Source organism: Pistacia vera, unplaced genomic scaffold (genome assembly GCF_008641045.1).
Source record: "Pistacia vera cultivar Batoury unplaced genomic scaffold, PisVer_v2 Contig730, whole genome shotgun sequence".
Classification (NCBI taxonomy): Eukaryota; Viridiplantae; Streptophyta; class Magnoliopsida; order Sapindales; family Anacardiaceae; genus Pistacia; species Pistacia vera.
The window spans coordinates 210,049-229,751 of record NW_022196591.1 but is presented as its reverse complement, the minus strand read 5'-3'; the positions used below and the strand labels follow the sequence as shown (position 1 = coordinate 229,751).

General features: G+C 36.9%; 2 protein-coding genes across 3 annotated transcripts; one reads left to right on the top strand and one right to left on the bottom strand.

The window, feature by feature from the left end:
• Positions 1-458: 458 nt before the first annotated feature.
• LOC116115096 (inorganic phosphate transporter 1-11-like) lies at positions 459-2,245 on the bottom strand. Its single transcript, XM_031401243.1, has one exon. It carries the CDS (start codon positions 2,203-2,205, stop codon positions 604-606), a length of 1,602 nt encoding a protein of 533 aa, XP_031257103.1. The 5' UTR covers positions 2,206-2,245; the 3' UTR covers positions 459-603.
• Positions 2,246-15,294: 13,049 nt separating this feature from the next.
• Positions 15,295-19,703, top strand: LOC116115095 (mitochondrial carrier protein MTM1). 2 transcript variants are annotated; one of them, XM_031401242.1, is made up of 11 exons: positions 15,295-15,452; positions 15,595-15,869; positions 15,962-16,051; positions 16,160-16,288; positions 16,437-16,496; positions 16,608-16,778; positions 16,944-17,046; positions 17,804-17,895; positions 18,013-18,162; positions 18,464-18,522; positions 18,910-19,039. In XM_031401242.1, the coding sequence occupies exons 2-11, from the start codon at positions 15,609-15,611 to the stop codon at positions 19,037-19,039; spliced, it is 1,245 nt and encodes a 414-aa protein (XP_031257102.1). In that variant the 5' UTR covers positions 15,295-15,452; positions 15,595-15,608. The 2 variants fall into 2 exon arrangements, with proteins under 2 accessions (XP_031257102.1, XP_031257101.1); XM_031401241.1 differs by lacking the exon at positions 15,295-15,452 and having other exon boundaries at positions 15,609-15,869; positions 18,910-19,703.

Here is a 19,703-nt window from a genome sequence, read left to right as displayed (position 1 = left end):
ATTGGGCTTGTAGAATGTTCAATCAACATTCCAATTATTAAAAAGAAGATTCCACCTGCTGCTCTTAATAAGCTGACTGAGGGAGGAGAGATGATGAAGGTGATTGCCCAATTTGCCTTTAGCATTCTCTCATAAGATAGTTAAATAAATAAATACTAAGTGATATAATAACATAACAAAATAAAGTATTATCACGTCACTTTTATATATAATTTTGTAAAAAAAATTATGGTGAATATTTTCTAAAAAAATATTAATAATAATCGTCAAATGCTGTGCATATATCTTTTTAATCCGTAATCACTAGAAATCACTATTATAGAAGAAGAAAGCAAAACAAAAAAAAAAAAAAAAAAAAAAAAAAAAAAATATATATATATATATATATATAATCATCATCATCGTCCTTAGGCACTCCTTTGCCAATGGCCAAACCATCTTCCATTCGTAGATTTTAAAAATCACAACAGTTGCCATTCTTATTCATTGAACAATCACCCTCTCAAAGCAAAAAACCATCGTCTTCTGCCTATTTATTTTTTACTTCTCACACATATTTACCTACTATATCAACTATCAAAGCAAGTAATTTATCATCGTTCTTCATATTGATTCCATGCGGCCTGAGACCTGCCGACCCAACTTTGGCACAGGCGCCATCTGGGTCTCATTATTATTCTGATCTCCACCGTCTTCCCCGGAAATCTCCTCCAAGGATCGCCCTTTGGTCTCAGTCACCAAAAATGAGAAGCAAAATCCTAGCATATTTGTAAACGCCAAAATCATCATCGCTTTCCGAATTTGGTGAGTATGCCCATCTAAAGTATAAGATTGCACCCAAAAAGCTGCCACCATCGCACCAGCCTTCCCTGAAGCTGCACTCAGCGCGTGACACGTGGACCTCAAGCGGGTCGGGAACAACTCGGCTGGAAGTACGAATGTCGTACTGTTTGGACCAAAATTCGCGAAGAAGAATGTTAGTCCGTACAAAAGAGCGAACAGCCAGTGAGCATCCTGCTTGAGATAGTCGTATTTTATGCCGATAACAAGCATAAAAATGGACATCATAAAGAAGCCCATGAGTTGGATCTTGAACCGGCCCATTCTTTCAATGAAGAAGACTGTGAACCAGTAGCCAGGGAATGTACCAAACAATGCAATTACAAACATGGCACGTGAAACCTCGTAGACTTCTCCGAGAGCGCTAACTTTTTCCGCACTGTGTGTTAGACCAATGGCTGGGAAAATGTCCTTCTGGGTTAGGTTTTGACTGTAAAACGCTATGTCCAACAAGAACCATGTGGTCATTGTGCCTATCAGATGGTAGCCATGGCGTTGAAAGAACTCGCTGGAGAATAATTTGTATTCGTTGGCGGCCTTAAACTGTGACAACTTATCTTGATCAACTTCGATTTCAATGTCGAGAACTCGACCCATGTCAGCCGCTGCTTGTTTAGCATTTCCTTCAATCAAAGCAGTGTAACGCCCAGTTTCGGGCATTTTCATTCGCCAATAGAAAGTCAGAATGGCCGGTAATGCACCGAGCATTAATACAATCCTCCAAAGAAAATCGCCCTCAGACCGTGTAGACAAGAGTCGATCGTCTTGATAATGGGGCGCTGGATATCTGCTGAGGAATATTCTGGACAGAATCATTGAAACTAACCCCGCAAAAATAATCCCAACGCCTTGCATGGCGAAAACTGCAGCAATAAACGCCCCACGAGTTTTTTTATTAGCATATTCTGACATTATCGTTGCGGAGAGAGGATAATCTCCACCGATACCAAATCCCAGCCAGAATCTGAAGAATAAGAGTGTTCCAAAAACAGCCTCTCTAGTAGCTCCAAATGATAGACCTGAGCAAATAGCACAAAACGCCATGAGAACGAGAGTGACACCGTAAACCTTTTTACGACCAAGTTTGTCACCAAGCCAACCGAAGAATAATTGGCCAGTGAGTGTTCCAACTAGGGCTACACCAGTAACTGCGTTATTAACACTAGGGGGTAGCTTTCCTGGTTTTGGATTAGCGGCATCAAAGTAATAAAGGCGTCCGAGGAGTTTTGTGACGGCGGAGATGCAAAAGAGATCGTAGGCATCGGTGAAGAAGCCCATACCGGCGATGACGATGGCTGTGACATGGTACCATTGAGTCCTAGCATTGTCGAGTGCATGAAGCACTCCTAGACTGTTGCCAGACATTTTTGTGTATGGCTTGTTTCTCCAGTGGGTTTAATTTTGTTTGTTGTTTGCTTGCTTTAGTTGTGTGCTATTTCGCTGATTATATAGAGTTGGTTCTTGGAAGAAGTGATTGTAGGATGACAACCAAATTAGGCTCGTTCATTTCTAAGAGATGGGGGAACTACAAGAAATTGAACATAGAATATCCAAAGATATTCTATTATAGCTTAGATGAAACAAGGCATATGCTCTATAATAACATAGATAAACATTAATTAAGCTTGCTTGCTTGCTAATTAGCTAGCTATACCTATTAATTATTCAAGCCAAAGAACAAAACATTAAGCTCCAAAGTCTTAATTGGCAATATCTGCGTTTAATGTTATTTATATTTTATTTTTATATATAGAGCGTAGATTTTGATTAAGATTATTCTTTGCTATTTGTGAGTATTTTGTCCCCAACAAATGAGACAAATAATATATAAAGGGTATGGTTTAGTTTTTATATAATTCTAAGAGTAAACGACTTTTTCCCACCCACGGTTTGCCCTAGCGACACTTTTCCATCCCAAAAGTTTCAACATACCACTTTCCCCCTAAAGTTTATATTCTGTTATTATCCAAAGTCGATTTCGGCAATAAAAATTCTCTCTGTCACCACTATTTGAATCTTTGGTCTCCTCTATATAAAAGCTCTCTCATTCCGACACCTGATTAATTTCTTGCTGATTGAAGGCCACTGCAAAGCTAGAGTTTCTTATTCTTAGGGTTTCCTAGAGTTTCTTATTCTTAGGGTCTCCTAGAGTTTCTTATTCTTAGGGTTTCCTATTGATTCTTGCAGCGAATATTCAATTGGTCACCATCATTCAATCTACCGGCCTCCACTCTATAAAACCTCTCTTACCTTGGCTCTTGGTAACTCGTTGAACTCCGACTGAGAAAGTGAAGTACATTTTAGATATTAATGAAATATAAATATTGAGTGGGAAAGTGGTGTTTTAAAACTTTTTGGGTGGGAAAGTGTCATTAAGGCAAACCTTGGATAGGGAAAAGTTGTTTACTCTAATTCTAAATATTTATTAAACTCGTCCTACATCAATGACCGTCTGATCGATCTTAGATTACATCACATCTCTTTGATTTTCTTGTGAATTTGATTTATTGATGCCAGGAAGCTAATAAGGAACCAAATATATCCTTCCAAGATGCGTAGATAATTTCGGACCTTCCTTGAAACTGATAGCAATCTTCAGAGTTCTGCTTAGTTTGACATGCTCTTATTTCTTAGCTTGATTTTTCTTTGTTTGTCTCTTTGCATCCTACGCCCCAACATTATTTGCTTTAATTTTTAATTTCAAGACAACTAGGCTGGAGTGTGACTTTCTCCTTTAACTTTCTTATCGATCTCCATTTACTCAATAAAAATATATTTTTTCAAAACAAATTTGATATTTTATACATACAAATTAATTACATGTCTTAAATTAGTTTAACATTTGATAATGGACTTTATTTACATGTTTGTATCAATTGTCAATTGAATCTACACCAACTTTTGCCTCCAACCAAGAGCCAGAAAAAAGAAACTTCTTGAGAATCAACGGCCCGCCGGCAGTTTATATAAGGAAACTATATATTAAACTATGTACATCAAATAAATCATCGAGATTCATTAATTAATCAGATAATTTAAATTAAACAATCTATATACTCTTGATCTAAAGTCTACATCGACTTTTTGTCTAATGATCTATTAATTAACGTCATACGAGTCATTGCAGCAATATAGTTGACATCGTTACCGAATGAATATCTTGTGCGTTAACCATATATATTAGGCTAATTAATTAACAGCATCTCGAATCCAACTATTGTTGATACAAGATTTTGCACCAACTAGAGCGATCCGATTCACCTTGACGGAATCGGAATGAATGTATACGTGATTACGGGTAACTAGCAATGTTATGGATAAAAAACAGTAAAATAATGACACAGAGAGTTTTTAAAGTAGTTTGACGAGTTAAGCTCTTGAGTCTATCTCCACTGTTTTTGTATTTGTTGTGACAGCTTACAATAATATTCCTAGAACAATTTATTAACCATTTTCTCATCGTTGGAGGGGGTTTATATACAGATTTTGTACAAAGGAAAAATCGAAAATAAAGGAATTACAATTAAAATTGAAATGCAACTCTGATATTCTCGCGATTGAGCGCTGAGATTGCGCCAAGATTGCTGTCGATCTGATCCCTTCTGAGATATCTGGGATCCGAAGTTATCTGTGAGCTAGTTGAACAGTTGTAGGGATTGGTCGCAACTAGTTTGTGATAGGTCGAGTTACATCTCGACGAGCTTATGTTGGGTCGGACAATCGATTGAGTCGAACTAATTCTGGATCAGGCTATAACTTCACAATCCTCCAAGCTTGATGGAAAAATCACACACAACATCTACCCCTTAGTGTTTGGTGCTCGTTTCGAGCTTCGAAGACTATTGCTCGATTTGATATCAAGCTCGTACTTCATCGGTTGTGCGATGAATGCAGGTATGGTCGAGCTTCATGAGTCGGACCTATCTCCAGTCGACGTACTCAACACTTTGCTTTTCCTCTATTGTGATATGCTTGACAAACTCGAAATTTGAAATAAGGGGTATATGTGTAACTTTCACGCGGTCATGTCACATTAAATGTAGTAGCCTTTGGCAGTTACTTTTTGTCATGCGTGGTAGGAGTGGGATAATCCGGTTAACCGAACCGGATTAGCAAAATTGAAAACCAAACCGGTTATTCGGTTTAGAGAAAATGCAAACCAAAACCGGACCGGTTTCGGTTATAAATTGGTTGTAAACCGAACCGAATATTCGGTTCAGTTACCGATTAACCGGTTTTCAAATTAATCCCTAAAATTCTTCAATGTTTCATTTAAGTCCCTAAATTTAAATATTTATTATTTTATATAAATAATAAACCTGTTAAAAATGTTAAGTTTGACCTTGAGGAAGAGGAAGTTGGACACATAGCTACAAAAATATAAGAATCCAAAATATGTCTACACATACGTTTCATGAACTAATGGAGGCCCTTAAGACACAACCAAAGAATCAACAGCCATTCCACTTGTCTTTAGATCAAGCTTTTCAATAAAATTCAAAGGAATCTCCTGCTATCAATCTATAAAAGAAAGAAAGAAAAAAAGAGCAGTTTCTTACTGAATCTGCCATTCAATCCTCACCAGTTCCACCTTCAAACAATAACAATGCTCTATTTCATAATTTCTAACTGGGATACAAGCTTCCAGATAAAACTCACCATTAAAATTAAAAATTGGGAGGAAGCTGAAAGTGAGCTTGACAATATGGTAAAGTTAAAGCTCTAAGGATATGGATATTTTTTGTTATTTTTGTAAAACAGGAAAAAAAAAAATTAAGAAAGAAAGAAACTCAGTTGAATGGTGCTACTGCTGGACTGTCGGCGAAACGCGAAATGGATGCTGAATGGTGCTGTTGCTGGACTGTCAACTCACTGTGGGTGGAGCTGCTAGGTGTTGTCGAAGGTGAAGTGCAAAGAATGAAAGAAATGAAGACTTGAAGATGGAATGGAGTGGAATGGAGTGAGTGGAGTCTGCTGTGTGGAGTGTGTACTGTGCAGATTAGAGCTTGGAACGGAGAAGAGAAGCAGAGATAAGAGAATATTGAAAAAAAAATAAGGGTTTGCTTATATACTTACTTACTTAGGGTATAAGTGTATAACCGGTTTTAAAAATCGGTCTGGTTAACTGGTTTGAGATATTTCTCCAAACCAAAAACCGAACTGGTTTTTCGGTTTTTACATTTTGTAAACCGAACTGGTTTGTAAAAAAGCCTAAATTTCGGTTCGATTTCCGGTTCATATCGATTTTTGGATTATTTCTCCCACCCCTAACGCGTGGGTGACTACAACTATCCAAGCGCGACATCAAAGCAATGTGCAGCGATGGTTATGATTGTGGTAGTCTGACGGTTATGATTGTGGCAATTTGACGGTTGATCTACCCTCGCGGATGGTTGATACATGGCCACGTCCAAAGGCCAGGATTGCTCAACAAATGAAGGGCTAAGATTCACTATAGATTGACGGCTATGGTCGAATCCCACCCTTTTGTCTCCCATGCAAACCACTATAAAAGCGGGCAACCTCGTCAGAACTTCTTCACACTTTGCAAAGTTTTCAAATTTCTTTGCTTATTCCGCCGCAGCTCTTTCATTTTCACGACACTTTTCCGGCGAGTTTCTTCCATCTTTACACTTCAGTAAGGTTTCTTTCCCTTCCTTTACTTACTTTTATGCCTTTTTGCGGTTGAGGGTGGCCACTGTCGTGGCCACATTGAGTTTTTTAGGACTTTTTTAGGGTTTTTTTATGTGTTTCTAGTGGTTTTGGGTTTAAGGAGGGTTTACGGTGGCGGCCACCAAAATCCTGGTAGCTCGCTTGTGTTAGTTGTTAGACACGAACTACTCTAGGTGCCTAAACTGAAAGCAAAGTGTGGATAAGTCACCGAATTTTTGAGCTCTGACACATGTTCACTTTTGTTTTAGGTATCCAAAGGCTAGCTTTTACCATGTCTTCATCGAGTAGCCACAACATTGATTGCATCTTTGACTATCTAGCAGGCTCAACGATTCTTGGGGATGTAATCCTTGAGATTTTCGAGGACGTCGTTGCGCGGAGCTAGAGAGCTAGCTTGAAAGGTCGATAGCTTGGGAGCTTGAGAGCTTGGGAGCTTGAGAACTTGAAAGCTTGATAGCTTGGTAGCTTGAGAGCTCGATAGCTTAGGAGCTAGAGAGCTAGCTTGAGAGCTTGATAGCTTAGGAGCTAGGGACCTAGCTTGAGTGCTTGATAGTTTGGGAGCTAAAGCGCTTGAGAGCTTTAGAGCTAGCTTGGGAGCTCGATATCTTCGGAGCTCGAGAGCTTGGGACCTTGAGAGCTACAGAGCTAGCTTGAGAGCTCGATAGCTTAGGAGCTAGAGAGCTTGAAAGCTCGATAGCTTGGGAGCTAGAGAGCTAACTTGAGAGCTTGATAGCTTGGGAGCTAGAGAGCTCGATAGCTTAGGGCCTCAAGAGCTTGAGAGCTAGCGAACTCTTTCTAATCTGAGAGATCTAAGCGCACGATCTGGCCAGTGATCTAAGAGCTCTGATTTGAAACATGCTTCAGTATTTTGATGATAACTTGAGATGTAGGCCTCAGATTTGGATGATTCTTAGACTGTCAAAAAGCTATCTCGAAGGGCTACAATTCTTATGTTTTACCACTCAGCCAGATTCGGACTTTATCTTACTTAGATTTTCACATTTAATAACGTGATTCTAGAAAAAGAATGTGGAATTTGCTGAAGAAGTTGAGACTTGCTGGAAAAACATGGAGAGCTAATGTGAATCAGACCCTCCTTCTAGCACCAAAATGTTGATACAAAAATCTGCACCAACCAGAGAATTTTGATTGACCCTCTCAGAACTGAAATGGATGTGCGCGTGATTTAATAAAAATCAGCAATGTACAAAAAAGAAAGAGTCATAAATAAGAACACGAGAGAATTTTTAAAGTGGTTCGACAAGTTAGAACTTGACCTTACGTCCATTGTTATCTTATTGCTTTTGAGAGCTTACAAAGAATAGTATAATTCCTAGGAAGATTTTCTTAGAACAATTTCTAAGCTTGTAATAGCCACTACTACTCAAATTCTCATAATAAAATACATATGAAATAATATAAAGAAATTGGGCCCAAATTTTTTTTTTTATTAAACATATATATATATTCTTTACAAACATATACATTTTACACAAAATGTATAACATATACAAAAGTCATCAAAAACATAAGGGACAGTGTAACCACTCCTTCTCGAACGCCGACATCCATCCGACAGTGTCCTCACCTAGGTCCTGCAAAACATGGANTATTGTTACAAATAATTTATCACAATAAACTAGTTTAAAGTGACAAATTATTATTGTCACAATAAATAATTAGGCTATGGTGACCAAATACTCTTACATCACCATATACTAAAGACTATGAGCTTAATGTGACCAACGTAATGACTAATACAATTCTTCACATTAGCAAAATTGTCACAATTTTGATATTTATAGTGACAAATTATTTTGTTGTGAGAAGCCTAAATTCTTGTAGTGTGCATCTTGAAAGAACTCATCTCCTAGGTTGCAACTTGGAGCTCTGATATCACTTGTTAGGAGATCGCACAGTGGAACATATGCATTCGAGATTAATAACATAAAAATCAATCATACTATACAAAGAGATACGATATTTATATGGTTTGCCATAACCCACATACATCCACAGATGAGAGAAATTCACTATAATTTCATGAACATAATATACAAGAGTACACAACACCATAAACCCGGTATATAAACAAAGCGGAAACATGCTAGTTTCTAATCACGCTCAATCCAATACCTAGAGTGGAAACAATCTCAGTTTCTAAGACACTCTCCTCATGGTGTTTAATAACCCTTACATCAATACCCTATGTTCTTAGAGTATCTCATAACATTGAATTGATTTTCACCCCTATATTTATAAGTAGGATTAGGGGTAGATCCATCCCCTTTGAGGGTAAGCCTCATATTTTTTTAAAAAATTATTAATATATAGGCCTACAAAAAAGTGTTATTAATATATATACCTAGGCCTACCCTCAGATTTTTTTGAAAATGAGAACTATTATATATAAAAAAAACTTGTTATTAATATATATATTTCAAACCCATATCATATTAAAAGTTTAAAACTTTCTTCACTCTTCTTCTCCCCGGCTCCATTTGTTTTTTATGATTTTATCCTAAAATTCTTTACTCTCTCATCCTCTTTTTCTCTTCTCATGTTGTTCATTCTTAAAATTTTTGAAGACTAAAATTGTTGAAGCTTTCATTACTCAAGGTGTCACAATTAGCTTTGTTTTCTGTTTTATCAGTTTTAGGTATGCGTATTGCTTATTTCAATTTAGTTTATTTTAGGGTTGAATCATGCTTTTTTCTTTTTTGGAGGTTTATTATTCTAATTTGAGGGAAAAAGACATAGATATTGTAAGTTTATTTTGTGTTTTGTGTCTAAGAATGTTCCTACTTTCCCAAATTAAAACCTTAACTGTGAGCGTTATTCTTCACTCTTCATCCACCACTTTCCTATATTTCAAACGTCACCGTTTAGCTGCTCAAAATTATTAAAGAAATTTGAGTTATTATTTATGTTTATACCAAGAAAATTCCCTCTTTTTCTATTAATTCATATTAAAAGTCAATGCAACATTGACTTGATTTAAGTTTTGGTTGACATTTATTCAAAATTTTGCTTCTCATAGATTTATTCAAGTAGGAAAACATTATGTTATTGCATTCTTTTCTTTCAAGTTCTTGATATTATATTATTTTCTTTGCTGTAAAAATCCTGGGTCCGCCATTGGGTAGGATACGAGATATTCTAATTCCAATAGGATTCATATTTCAATTCCTAATACGACTTCTAAATTCTATTCCTATTTACAATTGTATTCTTTATTAAATAATTTTTCTAAAGATATACAGTTTTACATAGGAACAAATAGAAAAGTGAGCCACAATATCCCAACAAAAGAACACTCCAACAGAAGATTGGAGGGAGAACCACTCCAACAGGAAGATTGGAGCTAGGGGGTAAGAATCAACATGTTTGGCAGCAAGATTGGCTGCAAGTTTGGCTTGAAAAACCATAAAGTGAAGATCATGCTTTGAAGTTCACTATCAAAAAAGATTCAAGGAGTGTTGAAGTTTGAATCCTTTTGGTAGAAGAGGAACACACGATGAAGAAGACATGGCCAAAGAATTTTGGGTTTAGATAAAACTGAATTGCAATTTATTTTAAATTATGAATTTGAATTTCTCTTTATTGCTGTTAATCAGTTAAGTGTAGTTATTTAGTTTTATTCCTTTAAAATTATAAAAAGGGAAATGTATTATGTATGATTAAGAAAAATGAATAGATAATTTTTTTCTTCCTCTACCAAAGTTACAACAGTTTCATCATCCCAATCCTTATTCTTTTTCATAGCCTCTAAGAGAAAAATATCTTCTCTATAGCTTTGCTTGCTTCCCAATACATATTTCTAAGCTTTAACCCAAGAAAGCTCTGTCTGAAGTTGACATATATGTGCCTTGCACGATGCCTTATAGGTGAGTTTGGCCAATGCTCTTTTAGAGCTGAATGAGACCCTTCTGTCTATCACTCATGAAAGTGATGGGGTTATCATTATTATCACCTAAGTATCCATGCAATAATTCAAGAAGCCAGCCCCAACTACGTGAATTCTCAACCTCACAAATGGAAACTGCAACTGGGAACAGATTGTTTGGATCCAAGGTTACTGTTGATATTAGAACACCTCGGTAAGGACCTTTGAGATGAGTACCATTCAAGCCAATAATTCCCTTACAACCCTTGAGAAATCCATTCCTTTGAGCAAGGAAACTCATGAAGAATCTGTTAAATCTTGGGGGATTATCATTTGAGGAAGTGATTGTATGAACCATTGTGATTGCTCGAGGATTAGTAGTTGTAACTTCAACAATGAGTTCGTCTATAAAGGGCCATGCACACAGGAGTTCCGCTCTGTTGAGTGATATAGAAAACATTATTCTCTTGTATGAATGATATAGAAAATCATAACAAATACATTAATTGTAATGAAAGAGGTGGCGAATACACTGCAGCAAGTTCACTGGACTGACCCACCAGAGGATTCCATATGGATGGTAACCCTAGTGTCTATGGAACAAATCCTCTAATGAATGGTGGTGCATGTGATCCTTAGACTTGAGATCACCGGAGCGCCTTGTGCACCGATTGGTGCAGTTTGGCACTAGCCTAACAAAGTTCTATTCAGAGCTATCAATACGGTGGTGATTGGCTGCATCAAGGAGTGTATCAAGACTGTGGTGGATTGACAGAAGATTCATCAATCCCGGTTATGGGAGAAGTTATCTCACAGCGTAATTCAGTATATGACAATGACACTAAAACTGTGGCCACAGTGGGATTGAGTTGTTGCTCTATTCGGATTATAATACAGGTTATTGGTCCAGAAACTGAATATATAATATCGAGAGTAACCGGAGGTTGACACTATTTCTATGCCTTTGTCTCGTCGAGATAACGGATGATGAAAGGATCGAATTGTACGGTAACCATATCGTTGACAGGTAGCTACTTTGCTGAATCCGAATCTATCGAGTGGCCATGATGCCTTGCTAGGGGCCAATCTTGGTCTGTGTATTAGTGAGACTATTAATTGGTGTTAATCGCGATACTATATACTGCCGGTATGATGAGGAGCCTATGGGTCACACACATAGAAGATAATTTAAGAGCCAGAAACAAAGAATGGCGTTTTCGTCTTTTTTGGCGAAAGGGTATTTTGGTAATTTTACAGTGCAATTAAATTTCCTGAGGTCGTAGCCTTTATTTAATTTATTAGAAAAATTAAATAAGTGAAATTACGTTTAAATATGTGTTCGCATATATTTAAATAAATTATCATTATTGTTAAATGTTAATATATATATATATATATATATTAAATATATATTAATTGATTTTAATTGAAGATAATGATGAATTAAAATAAATATTTAATTGGGAGTGTTTGAAAATATGGGGTGTTTGGGTTGGACCCCAAGCCTATTCCATAAGAGAATAGGGCAACTAAAATATGACTATAAAAGAAAAAGGTGTGTGTGATTTTTAATTGATTCATTCTTTGATCGAGAAAGAAAACACACAACCCCAAAAACACTTTCTCCCACGCCACATTGCTTATTTGCTTTGAAATCAAATTCTTTTGATTTTTCTTCTTTGTTCTTAAGGCTAAAGAGGATCTAGCAAATCTCTCTTTAGTTCCTTGCGATTGTCTTTGTATGGACTTCATCGGTTCGATCCTACACTTGGGTCGGTAGCAAAACACGTTCAAAGATAAAATTGGAGGAGCCTCCAACGTGGGTATGGTTCCTAAACTTCAAACTAATTTTCTGCAGATTTTTATAATGTATAAACTGTAATTTTTGTGCCTTGATTTTGGGTTCTAAGGAACGATCTATTGTTGTAAATTTTTGTTTTTCGCTGCGTAACTGGATCGCTTCCTAACAGCTTGATGGAAAAATCACACACAACATCTACCCCCTAATGTTCGGTGCTCGTTTCGAACTTCGAAGACTATTTCTCGATTTGATATCAAGCTCGGACTTCATCGGTTGTGTGATGAATGTAGGTATGGTCGAGCTTCAAGAGTCGGACCTATCTTCGGTTGACGTACTCAACACTTGGCTTTTCCTCTATTATGATATGCTTGACAAACTCGAAATTTGAAATGAGGGGTATATGTGTAACTTCCACGCGATCATGTCACATTAAATGCAGTAGCCTTTGGCAGTTACTTTTCGTTACGCGTGGGCGACTACAACTATCCACGCGCGAGATTAAAGTGATGTGCGGTGACGGTTATGATTGTGGCAGTCTGACGGTTGATCGACCCTTGCGGATGGTTGACACATGGCCACGTCCAAATGCTAGGATTGCTCGACGAATGAAGGGCTGAGATTCACTATAGATCGACGGCTATGGTCGAATCCCGCCTGTTCGTCTCCCATGCAAACCACTATAAAAGCGGGCAACCTCATTAGAACTTCTTCACACTTTGCAAAGTTTTCAAATTTCTTTGCTTATTCTGTCGCAGCTCTTTCGTTTTTATGACGCTTTTCCGACGAGTTTCTTCCATCTTTACACTTCAGTAAGGTTTCTTTCCCCTTATTTACTTACTTTTATGCCTTTTTGCTATTGAGGGTGGCCATTGTCGTGGCTACATTGAGTTTTTTAGGACTTTGTTAGGGTTTTTTTATGTGTCTCTAGTGGTTTTGGGTTTAAGAAGGGTTTACGGTGGCAACCACCGGAATCCTAGTAGCTCGCTTGTGTTAGTTGTTCGACACGAGCTACTCTAGGTGCCTGAACTGAAAGCAAAGTGTGGATAGGTCGCCAAAATTTTTAGCTCTGACACATGTTCACTTCTGTTTCAGGTACCCAAAGGCGAGCTTTTACCATGTCTTCATCGAGTAGCCACAACATTGATTGCATCTTTGACTATCCAACACGCTCAACGATTCTCGGGGATGTAATCCTTGAGATTTTTGAGACGTCGTTGTGCAGAGCTAGAGAGCTAGCTTGATAGCTTGGGAGCTAGAGAGCTAGCTTGAGAGCTTGATAGCTTAAGAGCTAGGGAGCTAGCTTGAGCGCTTGATAGTTTGGGAGCTAGAGAGCTAGCTTGGGAGCTCGATAGCTTGGTAGCTAGAGAGCTAGCTTCAGAGCTCGATAGCTTGAGATGTAGGCCTAAGATTTGGATGATTCTTAGACTGTCGGAAAGCTAACTCGATGGCCTACAATTCTTGTGTTTACCACTTAGCCAGATTTGGACTTTATCCTACTTAGATTTTCACATTTAATAATGTGATTCTAGAAAAAGAATGTGGGATTTGCTGAAGAAGTTGAGACTTGCTGGAAAAACATGGAGAGCTAATGTGAATCAGACCCTCATTCTAGCACTAAAATGTTGATACAAAAATCTGCTCCAACCAGAGAATTTTGATTGACCCTGTCGAAACTGAAATGGATGTGCACGTGATTTTAATGAAAATCAGCAATGTACAAAAAAGAAAGAATCATAAATAAGAACACAAAACAATTTTTAAAGTGGTTCGGCAAGTTAGAACTTGAGCCTACGTCCACTGTTATCTTATTGCTTTTGAGAGCTTACAAAGAATAGTATAATTCCTAGGAAGATTTTCTTAGAACAATTTCTAAGCTCCCTTGAAAACAAGTTATGATGGGTTTATATAGCACACATTTACATGATAGAGTTGAGATAAGATTTAAATACGTAGAATTAGGAAGTTGGGCTATCTTAGTTGGAGTCTAAGTTAATCTGAATATCTTCCTTCTAGAGCCACTCTAAATATCTTCTCTCCTAATAGAGAATTATCCTCTCTGGATTGACTGCACAACAACTATAAAACTAAATCCACGTATAAAGGACATTCATTTTTGGTAATTAATTACATTATTATTGTTAATTATTCTTATGAAGAGTAAACGACATGTTCATGTTTTTGGGTGGGCATGAAAGGGGTTTTGGTGTGTGGGTTATGGGAAAACGTTTGGTGGTGTCGCGGGTGTCCGACGACGTCAGAATCAGGTTGGATTGGCTGAAGAGGGGAGTCGCGAAGGTAGATTCTTGAATTGTTTTAGATTTTGGATCTGTGATGTTTTGATTTCGAGATATGAAGTTTGGATTTAGGTTTAATGTGGTTTGAGGAGATGGAGATAAAGTTTGGATTTCGTGAGGTCTCGGTGCCGGAATCGCACCTAGCCGGATGCGATTCCAACCAAATCGCATCCGGTCGGATGCAATTCCAATCAAATAAAATTTGGGATTTAGAATGATTATTTTACCCTTTAAACGTTATACTAAATAATTTTTTTTATTAATTTAAGAATAGAAATATGAAATATATAAAACAAGAGGCGTGAACTTGTAATTTCGCCAAAACTTGGTGGGAAGTGGGAACATGTCGTTTATTCTCTTATGAAGGTTAAAAGTCTTTCGAATAATCCTTTTTATAAAAAGTAATGTTACAATTACTGAAGAATGCATACTAAATTCATACATCAAATAACGTGGCACCATCCTGTTTTCTTAAAAAAAAATTCATAATTAATTGACGATCAGGATGACGTCACGTCATTTGGTCCGCATTCTTGATAAGTGTATTATTTTTCTTTTATAAAGAATGTGCCAAACACTCCCTTTATTATTAATTTAATTATTTAATTACAAAAATAATAATTAATTTTCTCAGGTAAATATCAGCCAGTTGGCTCAGGTTAATCGATTTCAAAGCGTGAATAGCGCCACATGTCGAGCCCCTAAAGTTCAACAGAAAGTCCTAGAAAAGCCAACGGCCATTAATCACTGACCATATAAGAACAAGGCTCTGTTTGTTTCTAAAACCCTGGTCTTCAGGGGCGGCGCAGTCCTATTTTCACTTCTGCTTCTCACTTAACCAGTGGTTGCAATTCAAGTGAAAATAGAATAATTTCATCTTCCGCTAATTCCACAAAATTAACTGCTTTTAAAAAGTCGCTTTCCTAGAATCTACAAACGCTGTCTTTCTTTTGTTTAGGTAAGCCGCTTCCTTGCTTTTCAAGGAAATTGGAAAAAGTAAACAAAAACTGTTTCGAAAATTATGAAATAGATTTATATTTTGCTTCTCTTAAAAATATATGAAAATTAAAATTAAAAAAACAAAGTCATTGTTTTGCTAGGGTTTTTAGTAGGGATGGTGGAGGCGGGGAAAACGCAGAATCCATGGATGAGTTCTGTGCAAACGGAAACTATGGAGATCAACGGACGTGATTTGTCATTGATGGAATCGGCGGTTTCTGATAGAGATGAGGTTGAATTCAGTACTTCGCAGTCTCATCAGACGACCAATGCATCACCATCCGAGGTAAAATTAGGGTTTGGAGCGAGAGCTTTCTCCGCAGCCGGTGCCGCTTTTTTGTCGGCGATTATTGTTAATCCTCTTGATGTGGTCAAGGTAATATGACAAATTCTTTTTAAAATTAAAATATAAAAAATTAATTAATGGTGAATGTCTGTATTTATCACTTTCGTTAAATTTGTTTTCAGACGAGATTACAAGCGCAAGCTGCTGGAGTACCTTATTCGCATCCGTTAAGTAATCTCATTAGTCGTATGGCATATTTTGGACCTAGAACGGTGCGTTTGATTGAGTATTGTACTAATGTTCGCTTTTAATTGTTATTATTTGTTCAAAATTATTGTTGTGCTTGTGAATTGAATTGATCTTGGTTTTATTTTGGCCAGTTGTTTGCTGATTTAAGGTGTTCTCCGACTTGCACCCGTGCTGGAGTTCATGGTACTGTTTCAATTTGTCCTCCGGATTGTTTTCAGTACAAGGGCACCCTTGATGTCTTTTACAAAATTATAAGACAGGTTGGTGGAAATGATTTTTTGTGCTGGATTTTATTTGTGATTCAGGTTCTAATGATTTTCTCGGTGCCAAAAGTGATTCTAATAATTTTCTGGCATTGTTGGAGAAATTGTAACATTTTTGTGCTCGCATTGCATTTTGACGTTGCAGGAAGGATTTTCAAGGCTCTGGAGAGGCACAAATGCGGGTCTCGCGTTGGCTGTACCAACGGTGAGTTTATCTGTTTGGAATGGCGATTTCAGTTTTAAGTGTGTTGTTTGGCATGTTTTTTATAATTGTTGAGTGAGCTCTAGTTGATGGGCATTCACGTTTTCTGTGCAGGTTGGGATCTATCTGCCCTGCTATGACATGTTTCGCAACTGGTTAGAGGATCTAACAACCCAGAATGCTCCATCTGCAACACCATATGTCCCTCTGGTTTCAGGATCATTGGCACGCTCATTAGCTTGCACAACTTGCTACCCTATTGAACTTGCCAGGACCAGGATGCAGGTTATATGACGATCAATGCCAAATTTTTGTTATTAATTTTTTTTCTATATTTTTTGGGAAGCATGTCAAGGAGAGATGATCCTGAACATATATTACTTTTTTCTTTTTTCTTTTTTCTATTCATACTTTTTATATTGTTATTTTTCTTCCTTTGTTTTGTAATAGGCATTCAAGGAGACCCAAATGTGTAATAAACCTCCTGGCGTCTGGAGGACCCTAGTTGGTGTTGTCTCCCATGTTAAGGGCACAAATAATGTTCAAAACAGCTGTAAGTTGATTTGCTACTCTACTATAATTCTGAACCTGGCTTAATCAATCACTAGCCTATCAAGGTCTTTGCTTTGCTCATTATCCCAAATATTATGAAATGGTGGTTTATCTGTCATTGAGTTGGTAATCTTAGAATCTTTGCTCATTTTTACTTTACTGCAATTGGGTCTTTGAATTTGGAGATGTTAGGCTAGTGCATTAGAACAGATAGACTTCTTAAAGAAGTGAACTTCATTCGCTATAGTAGTAAAGCATTTAAGAAATGTGTCACTGTGACAAATTAACTACTGAATGATTCCAGGACTAACATGAATGTGTATAACTTCTATAAGTTTTTAACCAAATACTAAAAATGGAAGCATGCAAGCTGTTACCTTAAGTTGAAGTCTGGATATTTTAGTATTTATTATTATTATTTTTTTTTTTATGAAGTCTAATCGATAATTTTTTATACATATAAGACCCAACCTATTCTCCCTATCTCAATTTGTTTTCACATTTATAAGTTAGATAAGGTTATATATGTTTGTACTAACAATACCACTGTAAATTAATTTTTAAGCTGTTATCTTAAAATAAAAGATTTTCTTGGTTGCTAGAAAAAAAACATTAAAGACTGATAAAAGAAAACAGAAATCTTTCAGCTTTGAGAGAATAGCTAGGAGGATACTTCTAAATTCATATTAACATGTTGTCATGAACAATTTTGTTGTTTCTTGGATTTCCATTCAAACTGACACTCTTTTTTGTGACAGTGAAAGTTTACCGCATGCTTTGGACAGGCATGGGAACCCAGCTTGCTCGTGATGTTCCATTCTCAGCAATTTGTTGGTCTACCCTTGAACCTGTGAGATCTTGTTCTGTCAAACTTTGCTCTTTTGTACTGATATTTTGTTAAGATACACTAGGTTCTCGTTCATTTGCCATATTAGTTGATCATAATTTAATTTCTCTTTTCGAATAGATCCGGAGAAGACTTCTTACTCTGGTTGGTGAGGAATCTAACGCAGCCGGTGTTCTGGGAGCAAACTTTTCTGCTGGTTTTGTTGCTGGAAGCCTTGCTGCAGGTGCTACATGTCCTCTAGATGTTGCAAAAACCCGAAGGCAAATAGAGGTATTTCTGAAAGGTTTTTAACATTTTTCTTGATTGGGCTAGGATGATGCAAGCTATCAGTTATATCAGTTAGAAAATTTCTATGAGGAATAACTTTTAGGCGCTTATTTGTTTATGATAAACCATATATGAAATGCCCTTCTGACTGTTGAGAATAATTGAATGCCTTGTATGTAAATTGATAATATTGATATTAAAGATGAACTGTGGTTCTTTATGAACAACTTTAGATTGACATATTGCTTTCTTAAACTCATGTAAATATCATCTAGTAAATGTGTTACTATTCTCTTAATTTCAGAAAGATCCTGTGAGGGCATTGAGGATGACAACACGGCAAACATTGATTGACGTTTGGAGGTATTTTTCGCATTTCATGTCCTTTTAGATCTCAATTTGAACTATACCAAGTTCTCTATGAAGTATTTATTCACAAGAACTTTGTTCTCTGATTGTATTTTGTTGGGAATATGATCTTTGAGTTTGTGGCCATGCTGTGTTTTGGTCCTGTCAATATCCCATTTGCACCTAGGAAGCCAAACTACAAATTTTACTTTTAACTACCATTTCATCAGATTTAAAAATTTCTTTGGGTGTTTGCTTAAACATCCTAAATCTTTTCCCATATTGTTTACTACTTAAAGGGTAGTGCCGAATCTATTGGTTTCTTTGGCTGTTACAATTTATGGTTGACTTATAAAATGCAAATATCAGTAATAGTGACCTTAAAATTTTTTCTTGGAACAGGGATTCGGGAATGAAGGGTTTGTTCACAGGAGTTGGTCCTCGTGTTGCCCGTGCAGGCCCTTCAGTTGGGATTGTGGTTTCATTCTATGAAGTTGTGAAGTATGTTCTACATAGCAGATATAATGCTTAATATTAGGACCGGGACACACACTTGTCTTAAGAGGAATCAAACGTTTGGTGACAGCATAGGAGCAACACCTAACATCAACAAGATGTCTACAAGCATTTCTGTGCATATCATACGTACAAAATAAAATTATGCACTGATCATGTTAGATCCTTTTTCCTGTAGGCCTGCGAAGCAGAGACAGGACCTTTTGTCTAACACAATTTTGGTTTTCAGGTTACTGGAAATGTACTGTGTACAGCTCGTTTGAGCAAAATTTTGTCTTGCTTTGGGTGGTTACCTAAGCAATTGTTTTTTCCAATTTTTTCTTTTTGCTGAGAGGTAATCTCAGTTTCGCTAGTTACAAGTCTTTCACTTTTGGGCTTTTGTATTCATCAAACTTTGGTGTCTACAAGCCAGAACTATACAGAGGAAGGTTCACTTAACTGGTGAGACGGCGTCTATATTGTCGGAGGGGGGAAAGTAAATTGGAAGAGTCTTTAGCTAGTAAGGTTTTGAAACAAGTTTGGAATTTGGTGAACATGTGGAAGTTGTTTGAGAAACTTTCAGAAATGTCTGGATGGATTTTGGGTTCAAGGAAAAGAAGCTCCTGAAATCCCTGTGAGGGATACATTTATTCATACTGTAATTGTGAATAATTTCGATTTATCTCCAATAGTTTTGCAAA